The 12,683-nt window shown below is 38.2% G+C and overlaps 1 protein-coding gene across 1 annotated transcript in view; it reads right to left on the bottom strand.

Annotated features, from left to right (window-relative positions):
* Positions 1–9,509: 9,509 nt before the first annotated feature.
* Positions 9,510–12,683, bottom strand: part of LOC145352974 (uncharacterized) — a 43,243-nt gene continuing 40,069 nt past the window's right edge. Inside the window, exon 4 of the mRNA XM_080203281.1 lies at positions 9,510–9,998. Coding sequence (XP_080059407.1) covers positions 9,822–9,998 — 177 coding nt within the window. The 3' untranslated portion in view covers positions 9,510–9,821. The remainder of the gene's footprint in view (positions 9,999–12,683) is intronic.

The following is a 12,683-nucleotide window of genomic DNA, read 5'->3' as shown; positions in this document are numbered from 1 at the left end:
TCTATCTGAATACTGTTAGTACCACTCTGATTGTAAAACTGCATCGGTCAATCAGCAAGACCACTGACTAGTATTGAGTACCATCACTCTTGCCCATTGATTTTCAATGGGCTCTTGCACTGGGAACCATCAGTGATAAGAAATCCACTTCAGTGCAGCCCCCTTTAAAGAGGATCGGAAACCTGTGTGAACAGGACAAACAAATGTGTGTCACTGTTGAAAAATCCTTACTGAGGAACACAGAGTCACAAGGTGTAAATTAAAATATTTCAAATCATATATAGAAAGCAAAATAAAAGAGGAGAAGAAAGATGAGATTTAGAGGGAAATAAAGGAGGCAGAAAGATAGAAGTCTTTAAAATATTTTTTAAAATTTTGCTGATTCTCCAATAATTTAAAACAGAAATTCCACTCTTGTCAAAGTTATTTTTCTGTGCCAGAACTTTTTCTTTTAATTGTAATTAAGATTTGCCACCTCACAAAAATCCAATTACACTATAACGGACAAGTAGAAACTTTATCCAATACATTTAGAGGGCGTTTAGTGGATAAGCACCCTAACTTCACATGTTTCAACCGTTTCCATGGTGAGAGATTATTGTAGTGAAGCTTCTGGAAGGGAAAGGAAACTCAAACAGCAACTTCCCAATTTCTGTGTTTAATTACACTAATACATTTTGATTAACTCTTTAGTAAAGGAAGCCTTTCTGTTATTTTTACTGCAAATTCTAGGCCATTGTGTAGAGTAGGTAGGTACATGACATGGGGCACTGGTTTATCAAAAAAACTAGCTATGTTTTTAGGCAATAGGTTTCTAGCAATATGTACAGTTCATTGTACTGCCCTCTGCTGCATCTTGGGTATTTCACAGGTGAGGTCGATCTTATCCTTTGTCATTTTATTGCAGTTGAAAAGGATAAAAACAAGGGGATGATCTTTGAATCCAAGAGTTGTTTTTAAACAGCTACGTTACAGTTATTGCAACTCATCTTAAATTCAGTTTGAAACAAAACTCACAATGCCATTAAATGACAAATCAGGATTTCTACCGGATACAAAGAAATTAACTGTCTTCCCATACAAAACAAATGTGTTCTGACTCAGTATCTGCTGGATGTTGTTCAGCCTTCTTTTCTGATACATTCTTCAAAAAGGATAGAAACTAGAAGCAGAAGTATAGGCCACTGGGCCTTTCAAGCCTGCTCCGCCATTCATTTTGATCATGGCTGATCATCGAATTCAATAAATAAAAGCAAATTGCTGCAGGTGCTGGTTTCTGAAACCAAGATGGAAAATGCTATAAAATCTCAGCAGGTCTGGCAGCAAGTGTAAGGGGAGAAAGGAGCTGATGTTTCGAGTCCAAAGCTTTGACAAAGGGTCATCTGGACTCGAAAAGTCAGCTGTTTTCTTTCCTTGTAGATGCTGCTAGACCTGCTGAGATTTTCCAGCATTGAATTCAATATCCTGATCCCCCTGATTCCCCCTTTCCCTCATATCCCTTGATCTCTTTAACCCTAAGAGCTGTATCTAATTTAGATAAAAGGTCAAAGATGTCACAGAATTGCTGCAGGGCAATCATGAGGGGGAGGATAAACAACTAAAGGTTGTTCCACATTGATACCAATGACATAGATAGAAAGAGGGATGACAAACTGAAAGATAATTTTAGAGAGCTAGGTAAGATATTAAAACGTGGCACCTCAGAGGCAGTAATCTCCAGATTACTATCAATGCCATTGGCTAGTTAGCAGTCAAACTGGGTTATAGAGCTAATGATGCATGGCTGGAGAAATGGTGTAGGTGGGAGGGATTCACATTCTTGGAACATTAGGATGGGTTCTGGGGGAGGTGAGACCTGTACAAGTTGGACAGTTTGCACCTCACCAGAGCAGGGAGCAATACCCTTGCTGTTGGAAAAGGTTTATACTAGTTTGACAGGGAGGTGTGAAGATGAGGGTGGACTCAGATGGGACACAATTAGAAATGGTATTGGAAGGCAAAAATGTGAGTCAGGAAGACAGAGGAAACAAAGGGTCAAAAATATAAAAAGAGAATTTGGCAGTTCTTGAGGGTATGTACTTCAATGCAAGGAGTATAAGAAATAAAGTAGATGAACTGAGAACTTAGATAGAAATGTGACTGTATGACATAATAGCTTTACAGAAACATGGGGCAGGAATGGCAGCACAACATTACTGATTACAGGGTTTTCAGACAAGATGGGGGAATAAAAATGACAAAGGATAAAAATAATTTTGCTTCAAGAAAAATTACAGCTATGAGGAGGTATGATATATTATTCATGTCATCAATTGAGGCCATATGAATTGAGTTTTGGAATAAAAAGGGGCTGTCACACCACTGGAAATGTATTATAGTGTGTAGGCAAATTTCTAGGAAGTGGAAAAACAGTAGTGGTAATAGTAGAAGGTTTTAACTGCCCCAATATTAACTGGAATAGTTTTTGTGTGAAAGGAATGAAAGGAACAAAATTCCTAAGATATATTTTGGAGAATGTTTTTGGTCAATATGTAGCAAGTCCAACAAGGAGGCGTGATTCTACACTTTTTTTTAGGGAATGAAGCTGAGCAGATAATATAAATGATAGTGAGAGAGCATTTCAGTGGCAATGATCATAACTCAGTTTGCCTTCTTCCCTAAATACATTAGAACTAAGATAAAACTTGAGTGAAAATTCGTCAAGGCCAATTTTACTAAGCTGGAGTTAATTAGCAGTTGTGGAGTAGAAACATGTACTTTGGTGTCAGAGCAGTGAAAGGGGGAGTTTTAAAGGGTTCAGAGTAAACGTGTTCTTACAGAGGAAAGTGGTAGCTCAGCTAAATCTAGAGTCCCCTGGATGTCAAGGAGCTTACATGGTCAGATAAGACAGAAAAGGGACTCTGATGTCAAACACTGAGAACATAATACTAGAAAGCCAAGAGGAGTATGGAAAGAGGAGGGATGGATTCAAAGTCAAGTTCGGAAAACAAAGTGTGGATATGCAAGTATATTGGGAAACAAAACTAAGGAGAACACAAAGATGTTGTATTAATTGCATAATAATGAAGAGAAAGCATCAAATTATGCCTTGAACTATTAACTTTGAATAAATAAAAACCTATGAGTTTTTTTAATTGGATATACAAGTCAAATATGGCTGAGGATGTAAAGTCAGTCATTGCTGAATTGCTGATGGGTGATACCCTGAGCGACACTGGAATCATGCCCAGTTTCCAGGCAAGGCCACTCTAAAATGCACAGAAACGAATTGCAACCTCTGGTGGAGGCAATGTGAGATGAGCATTATCTCAACAAAAAATATCCTGTGCATGGCAGTCCAAATGATTTTGTGGATTTTGCCTTCCCCAGGAATATACAAAGACTGGGATAAAAAGCAGCTGAAACATCTGTGTGTGTGCACATGTGTATGCAAGCGTGTGTGCATTCATGTGTGTGCATCCTGTGTATGACCGTGTATGAGAAAACTAGTGCTCATGTAAGAGTGAGTGTAAAGCAGAAGCACAAAGTAGACCAGCAGCAGAAGCCCTGCAAATGTTTTTGCAGGTATTTCTATTTCTGAATGTATAAGTAGGCCAAGTCAGTAAAGATCACAGCTGAAAGGAAACAGGGAAACTGCAAAGAACTGGAATCAATTCCCATTGAAGTCAGCACTACTGAAATTATGAATTGCAATAGCCGCAATGCTCAATCATCTGTTTCTCACAAGTCAAGGACTGTTTTGTACTTACTTTGAACTGGACTCTCATTTCTAATCTCTATGAGTGTTTATGTACGTGTTTTATCATTTTCTTGTGTTCAGTAGTTAATAAGCTCACTTTTTCTTTAACTCAAGAAAGCCTGGTTAAAATGGTGCTTTTAAAACAAAAATATTGGGATTTGGAAAAGGTATCTGTGAAGGAAGGGATCTTCTTAGAGGAATCTTGCTGTGACCAACTGAGAGGGTGAAAAAAGGAGCCAGTTCATCCCTTCTCACCTACGGCTTAACAATTTGAGGGTTCTCCGAGTTAACAAATTTGGGGAACTTCACTTGGTGACTAATTTTAACAGAATACATTAGAGTCAGAGAGGAAATATGGAAAGAATAATGTCCATAAAAGACCAGAAAGATAAATTAAAAGTAGAGGTGAAGGATATGATCATGAAAACCTGTGCCTGTCTTCACAAAAAGAGGAGGGCAATGTAGACATTATGGTTAAGAAGGAGGAGTGTGAAATATTGGGTGTGATAAATGTAGAGAAAGAGGAAACTTAAGGGGATTAGCACCCTTGAGATTGGATAAATCATCACAGCCAGATGAAATGTACACCAGGCTATTAAAAGAAACCAGACAGGAAATCACACAAGGTCTGACCATCATTTTCCAATCCTCAATAGATACAGATGAGGTGCCAGACGTTTGAAGGTATGCTAAAGTTGTACCTTTGTTTAAATAGGGAGTGAGGGAAAAAAACAGCTAATTGCAGGCCAGTCATCCTGACCTCAGTACTGGGCAAATTATTAGAATCGATGCTAATGGATAGGATAAACTGTCAGGGATTAATCATGGGTGGCCAACATGGATCTGTGAAGGGAAGATCATGTTTGACTAATTCAATTGAAAATTTTGGGGAAATGTCCAGGATGATTGACGAGGGTAGTGCAGTTGATGTAGTGGCCAACATGGATTTTATCAAGGCTTTCCACAAGATTGCACATGGCAGATTAGTTAAAAAATAAATGCCATGGTGAATCGGGAACTGTAGCAAGCCAGATACAAAATTGGCTCAGTGGCAGGAAACAAAGAGTAATTATTGATGGACGTTCTTGCAAATGGAAGATGTTTCCTGTGGGATTCTGCAGGGCTCAGTACAAGGCCCCCCTGTTTTTTGTGGTATTTATTAATGATTTGGATGTAAATGTAGACAGAATGGTCAAGTAGTTTGCAGATGGGACAAAAATTAACTGCACAGTAGATAGCAAGATAGACTGCTGTAAACTATAGGAAGATATCAATTGGCTCATCAGATGCATAGGAAAGTGGCACATGTCTTTCAATTCACTAGAGTGTGAGCTGATGCATTTGGGGAGGTCAACCAAGATAAAGGATTACACAATAAAGGGGAGGATGCTGAGATTGCAGAGGAAATGAGTGATGTTGGAATAAATATGCAAAGATCCCTAATGATAGCAGGACAGGTTGACAAGGTGGTTAAGAAGGTATATGGAATCCTTTCCTTTTATTATTTGAAGCATCCCTACAACCAAAGGCTAAGTTGGGTTCAATTTCCTCCTCACAGGCATCGTCCCACCCGAACACAGATAATGGGAACCCTGATACTTCCCCCAGCTTAGGTTAATCTTTTCCAACCTGTGTTAAGGCCCTGCCCCGGCATGTCCCTTTCCCACTGGGGGCTACACTTATCTTGATATCCCCAGCAGGATCTCTTTGACTCTTTCCCATCTTCACAACCTGTTGTGAACCTTGCCAAAATGACATCAATTCATTGAGGGGAGATAATGTGGAAGGGAGGACCTTTAAACAAATGTAAATGTATAAAAATGTAGTTAAATGTATTTAAATGAGATTCCCACCCTTTCTGCGCAGCAAGGGGCAGGGAAAATCAGGAAAGGAGCTCTCACTGGAGATTTTGTGGTCATTGCTTTTCTCACGGATGACAAATGTGGGTGCAAAGTCACCGCCAAAGCTTTTTCAATTAGCAAATGGATAAGGTGTGTAACGGACTGCCCAGGTTCAATCCAGACATTCAACAGGGAATGAGGCTGGTATTTGAAAGGAAGGACAGGCAGAATTATTAGAAAACCAGCTGGTTTGGAGAATGGTACAAAGTGAAATGCTCATTTGGAGACCTGCTATAAACATGATGGGCCAAATTGTCTCTTTCTGCTCTGTAATGATTCTGTGAAAATTTAGATCAATTTAAAAATTCTGATTTTTATTTAACTTGACCAAAGCCCTAAGGGTAGTGAAGAGAATGAGAAAGAATCTTTGAATGTGCTGCAACTAAATTAATAGCTCATGGTAATGAATTATTATTATTACTTGATTACAAATTATTGATCATGACTACATATTATTGATAACCATTTCCTGGGGAAAAAAAAATCTATAGACAAAGTAATTTCCCTTAGCGACATTTTCCGTGTTTTTTGCTGTTCCACCATTGAATTTCATCCTCAATAAATATTGTTCATGATCCATTTGTTTAACATGCTTAGAGTAGCATGGTGGTACAGTGGTTAGCACTGCTGCCTCACAGCGCCAGGAACTCACGTTCAACTCCAGCCTCGGGTCATTATGTGGAGTTTGTACTTTCTCCCCATGTCTGCATGGGTTTCCTCCGAGTGCTCTGGTTTCCTCCCAAAGTCCAAAAATATGCAGATTAGGTTGACTGGCCATGCTAAGTTGACCCTAGTGCCGGGGGATTAACAGGATAAATGTGTGGGATTACGGGAATTGGGCCTGGATGTGATTGTGGTCGGTACAGACTCGATGGGCCAAATAGCCTCCTTCTGTACCACAGGGATTCCATGGATTTTATGAAACATAATGTGAGAAAAATAGAGATGAGTAATAAATGAGGACTTGTTGGCATTGGTCATGTGCTGAGAACCAACATATAAAACAATCGCCAATTGTTGTACTCCTACTGCCCTACCTGAGATAAGCTCACACTGCACAGAACATGAATTAAAGTAGTGCATTACACAGCACATTCACTTACTGAGCTTTCAGGTAACTCTGACAAGTATAATATCAACTTCATTAAAACTTTCTATCGAATGAATACCTGCCTAGATATCAGAAAAACATCTTCAGAAGTCTTTCCAGAAATCCAATAGATTACATATGTCTTATCATGTTGGTGTTTTAGATGAATATTTTGGCAAATTATGCTCAAAAACAGCATTGGTCAGGAATTGCAGCTACTTGGGTGCATTTGTATCTCTAACTTACATTCCCTTGAGCACAGGTCCTTGCTAGAAGTGAAGACTGGTGAATTTAAACCATACCATCTGCTGCACGGTTGAATGTGTAGGCATAATTGCTGCAATAGAATGAAACTCTTCAACCCAAAATAACCATTCCTCACAGCTGATTGTACATGAAACCCACTGGTTTCGATGTAAATACACATATCTGGTTTACATAGCAGTAACAAGCTTTTCAAAAGCTTGCTCTGAACACATAGGGCACTTTTTAAATTTCATTTATTTTCAAAACAAAAGTCAGGTTTATCAGCAATCAAATCTTAATTTACTTCCATCCAGGTGGAGAGTTTATTTTCATCACCTAATTATGTGGCTTGCTCAAATTCCTTCTATTTCAATAGTTGCCTGCGCAATTCCATTTAATGACCTATCATTGCCTTTCATTTGTCCATACGTAAACTTTCCTCATACAATAAGCAAGCTGTCATTCCCGTCTTTGAAGATTCAAAGGAATAGTTTTCAACTAGTCTTCATTTCCTGCCTGAAAAACTGGTGACCAGCAGAGTGAGGAACTTCGACTCTCAAGGTTCACAGAATGCAATTTTCAGATTGATCCATATATGGAAGAATGCCATGGCCACCTAAAACAGGACGATGTTTATACACAAATCAGGGCCCTAATCTTGCAGGAACCTGTTAAGACACAAATGGATGGAGAATGGCCACTGTACAGACTCTAACTGTTTGTATGAGGCAACAGGCAATCTAACTAGAGGTCCACCAAGGGCATGTAACTTTTCTGGAGGAATGTTTCTGGGGTCATGAAATTACTGCCTTCTGCCATCAGCTGCTGGACAACCCCAGTGCAACCTTTAATTCAATTGTGACATCACTGGATTTTTGGTCTGCTAGCATGAATGAAGTGTGCAAGGTAGTTGGTTATCACAAAAATGAAAGAAGGCCATGATAGGTTACATAGTTATTGTCCATTGGCTGGAACTCCTTCCTTAATAGGCCTGTGGGTATAACTACATAACATGGACCACAGCAGTTCAAGAAGGCAGTTCACCAACATTTTCTCAAGAGCAATTAGGGATGAGTAATAAATGCTGGCCTAGCCTGTGACACCCATATCCCATGAATGAATATTCAATAGTGCATACCATTAAAAAAAACATATTTCATTAACTATATCACCAGAGCTTTATGTTGCAATCATTTTAGAAATCTGTCCACAATTTTTGAATGAAGGACAACGAATACTTTCTTCTTTAAAATAAACATCCAAATCAGAAATAATCTATAAGGAGTGAAATCCATGTTGGAGAGCTGCTGGCAGTAAATCATCAGTTCGCTTTTCAACCTTGCTTCTATGATGCGATGGAAAAGACAATTGGACAAGTGCCAAATGGGCTGCATTTCATTATTATCCATTTTGTTCTACTCCCTAAGGACAATTTTCCTTGCTAAGAATTATGATATTTCCATCAGGATTTCTTTAAACTTCAAGCAGAAAAGTACTTCATAAATCATTCCTACTTGAATCAAAACAAAAAAACAGAATATATTAAGGTGAAAAGAGATTTCACACTAAATTACACTAGTGTCTTCAGATGAAATGCAGCCATTGATTACATTGACCACATTAAGCATTCGAAAAGCAGATGAGGAAATACATTTCATGCTTGCAATAGGAACTCTTTACAATGTGAATGAATAGGAAGTGAATACATTATCAAATCCATCACTGAATCACTTAAGTACACTGTAAAAATTAAGTTAGTTTTCAACATGCTAGATTCCTCCCAGTTTGGTCCAATTACATACAGCAAATCAGAATAGAGATTTAATTGGCCCAGATTTTGAAACTGTAAAGCCGGCATCTAGCCATCATTGCAGCTGTAAAACTGGCCGTTACTTTGGTATCCACACATGTGCTGTTAAACGTGAGAAATCAGAAGTTGCTGTCAGTGACTGCCTGGTTCTCCATTGGATGAGTTGTTCACAGGTGGCAATCTTTACAGATTACTTGATCGGACTAGAACATCTTTTATGCTGTAAAGTCGCTGTTTAAAAGCCCAAAACATTATGCCCTGTTAATACAGCGCAGCTTGGTTTTTATCAATATATTAAGCCATAATCATCTTAGAAAAACCTCTCTGGCCATGAAAAACTGCCTTCATATTGTGTAGTATCATTTTCTTCCAGTATCATAAAAATTCCATAGTTTATAATGCAATATAAACATTTTTTAAAGTTAATGACATGTCAGCTTCTAATAGGTCCCATATGTTTGCTGCATGTAAAATTTATAAAAATTGAAGGATAATCAGGTATATTTTACTGCCTGGATTTTTGTCTGTGAGAATTCTACTAATGGTTGCTTGCCCTGCCATCAGAGATTCCCCTGATGTGGCAATACGATAAATTGACACCAGGAATAGGGAAATCCAGTTTACAGAGATCACTAGATCTTTGTGGGCAGCTCTCTTCGAGGTCAGCAATGAGTGTCATTGCTTTGCCTCTGCTCCCCATGCAACCCCCCCTCCCCACCCCCCAGCAAAAACCTGGGCTATTGTGTTGAATGATATCTGGTTGTCAGTAAGAATGAGAGATGAAGTTAAGGCAAAAGAAAGGGGAGTGCTCCTCCATCCCTAAAAAGCATTACAATCCAAATCCACAAAAGAAACACTTGAACAATTCTCACGTTTAACTTGAACTCTCCCAAAACAGTGTAGGGATAAAATAATTCTCTGGCCTCAGTGAAAAAGTCACCAAACAGCATTTGGGGTTTCTTGAATCACCAACAAAGCTGAGCAGGCTGCACCATTAGAATGCAGTTAACGGAACTGTTTCTCTTTTACAATCCATTAGTTGGGTATCACTTCCTCATACTCTTGAGTATCCTGTTCTGAGGTGGTGGTTTCTTGCTTGCAATTGTAGTTAATCACTGCATATTCACAAGTGTTGTCACTCCTTTGTTTTTCTTCATCAGGAGCACATGAGCTGCTATGATCTATTGTGGCGTACAAGATTTCTTCGTTGTTCTGCAACATGAGAGAAACAAAATGTAAACTGTCTGCAGTCCTGCGAAACATTAAAGCTGGTATTAACGCAGTGAACATAGGAGCATTTGAAAAACGGGTAGGACTATTCCTTATGGTCTGTCATGCCTGACCTGCCATTCAATATGATCATGACTGACCTTTGGCCTTACCTCTACTCCCTGTCCTATTCCCATGTCCCTTGAGTCCTTGAAAGACAAAAAAGTTGTAGATGCCAATCTTAAATATATTCAACATTGGAACATCCTCAACCTTCTGAGGTTGGGAATTCCAAAGATTCACAAATCTCTGAGTGAAGAAATTTCTCCAAATCTCAATCCCAACTGATTAACCCCCTTATCCTAAGATTTTACCCATATTCTAGATTCCCCAACCAGGGAAACATCTTGATAAAAAGTAATTTATTTGTTCTCACTCCACAGATGCTTCAGATCTGCTGAGATTTTCCAGAATTTTTTGTTTTTGTGTGAGAGAAAAACCTTGCAATCTCCACCCTATCGAGCCCCTACACAACAAGCCTCTCAACATAGGACAAACCCCTCATCCCATGAACCAATCCAGTGAACCTTCACTTTAGCACTGCCGAGGGAAATAAATTGTTTCTTAGATACAAAGGCCTCTTTACATATTAGTCCAGGTGTAATCTCAACAAGTCCAAAACTGTAGCACTTCAGACAGTGAATTTCAATGATTCAATTCTTCTGTGTTTGATTATGGGTCTGGTAACTGATCTATGCTCGCTGCATTTGATTATTTATGCCTGGATGTTAATTCACAGCAAAGTCAGCAGGCAACACAAAAGCTACAAGAGGCTACAGCTAGGAGGAGCATGATGCAGACATTTTCTCACTGCAAAAATATTTAAAAGTATTGTTAATATAACTTGTTGCACACTAACTAATGTTTTCTCAGCATTTCTCTGAGACAAATCAAACATAGAGGATTTATACGGGCCTGACTCTAGTGGCATATTCCAGCTGCTTTCTATGAAATCAATAATGTCATGATTGTCAAATGAATAAAATATTTTTTGAATGTACTGTAATTTATACTATTTTCCAAGATAAAGATGCAACATTAAATAGTTCATAATGAAACACATTTTAGCAAGGGAGCAAGGTCTGTACTGCGTGTTAAATAATCTATCACTTTCAATACTTTACTCCTTATATCTTACAATTGGCTTATAAATATTCCATATTTAAATATATTTTTATGACATAAATAGAAAATGATCATGCACAATTTTAGAATTAAATGAGTCTATCACTGCAATCCCATGCTGTAGCAAACCATAGATTGCAGCTTATAAGAAAATCATAATTAGATTTATTTAACTTCATTAACTTCTGGTCATACAATGATCCTGCCATCCCAGGAATCTGCCTGCTAACCTTCATTACATTCCCTCTATGGCAAGTATATCCTTTCTTAGATAAGGAGGCCAAAACTGCACATAATATTCCAGGTGTGGTCTCACCAAGGTTCTGTAAAATGTGACAATACAGTGCCTTTAAGGGATATAATTGGGTCATTTTTCTTGTGCAGGATTTGTTTTAACATTTTGTTATATTATTGGTGCTCTTTTGTCTGCATTCCATAGTCCTATTGTTATTGCAGTAGCATAATTGGTCCTAATTGTTAGAATGGTGGTATTAATCTGGGCTAATGCTGTTCTGTTATTTTAGTGTTTTCCTCTAGGGTTTTGCAGAACAGGGCTTAATTTGGTTGATTGACAGATAAATCAGCTGACTGGGTGGAGCTAGGCTTACAGAGAGAAATCAAGCTCAGATGCTGCTTGGAATCGTTAGCGAGTAGTGCCTCTCTTTCTCTCCCTGGATGTGGAGACTGGATTCCGCCAGGAAATACATCTCTTTCTCTAAGATTCTGCAGTTTGAAGTTAGAATTGTCTCTGTATGAGAGTCAGAAGGTTCTTTTTGTCCTGAGGGGTTAAAAGCCTAGAAACATGAGCATATCTGTTCTGTGCTGATACTTAGAAGGAGTTATGTCTATGAGGATATTGCTTACATTGGAACAATAGAGATAGCTAGTTGTTGAGAATTATACCTCATTATGTTTAAGTACTTCCAACTGGTAAGACGTACACTAATCTTTTTGTTGTATTTTAACTGTATTGTTAAAAATAAACTTTGTTTTAATAAAAGCTTCCTGGTGGGCCAACTGAACAATAATTGGACCGAAACGCCTTACATTCACCCTAATGCTAAAATCAAAAAAAGTTGGGAGTCTAGATTAACTGCATAACATGGAGTTTCTGATCTGGTCCCTAGCAAGAGCTGCAGTAAGACATCCTTGCTCCAGTATTTAAATCCTACTTGCAAAGAAGGCCAGTAAATATATCCAAATAAAACTATATTTTTGCTGTCCACATAAGCATTATTGTCATCGTCCCCAAAGATGAATGTGAAAGTTAAATAAAAATGAAATGATTCTGCAATCAGCTATCAGGTTACTGATGAAAATATCCCTGGAAGTATTTTTGAGGAATTGATAGATTTTCCTTGTTTGTTTTTCATTTTGATATTTTTATTTGCACCAGTAATTCCAATAAGTATTTGCCCAAAATATCACTATAAAGTGGCTTTGTGCTCGTTTTCCTCCTCAATTAAATAATCACTGCCTTCATAAAGAAAAGCATTTAGCGAA

This window comes from Carcharhinus amblyrhynchos, chromosome 15 (genome assembly GCF_965287045.1).
Source record: "Carcharhinus amblyrhynchos chromosome 15, sCarAmb.v2.hapA, whole genome shotgun sequence".
In the NCBI taxonomy this organism is placed as follows: domain Eukaryota; kingdom Metazoa; phylum Chordata; class Chondrichthyes; order Carcharhiniformes; family Carcharhinidae; genus Carcharhinus; species Carcharhinus amblyrhynchos.
Note: the sequence above shows the minus strand (reverse complement) of the source record. Positions and strands in the feature narration are given on the sequence as shown.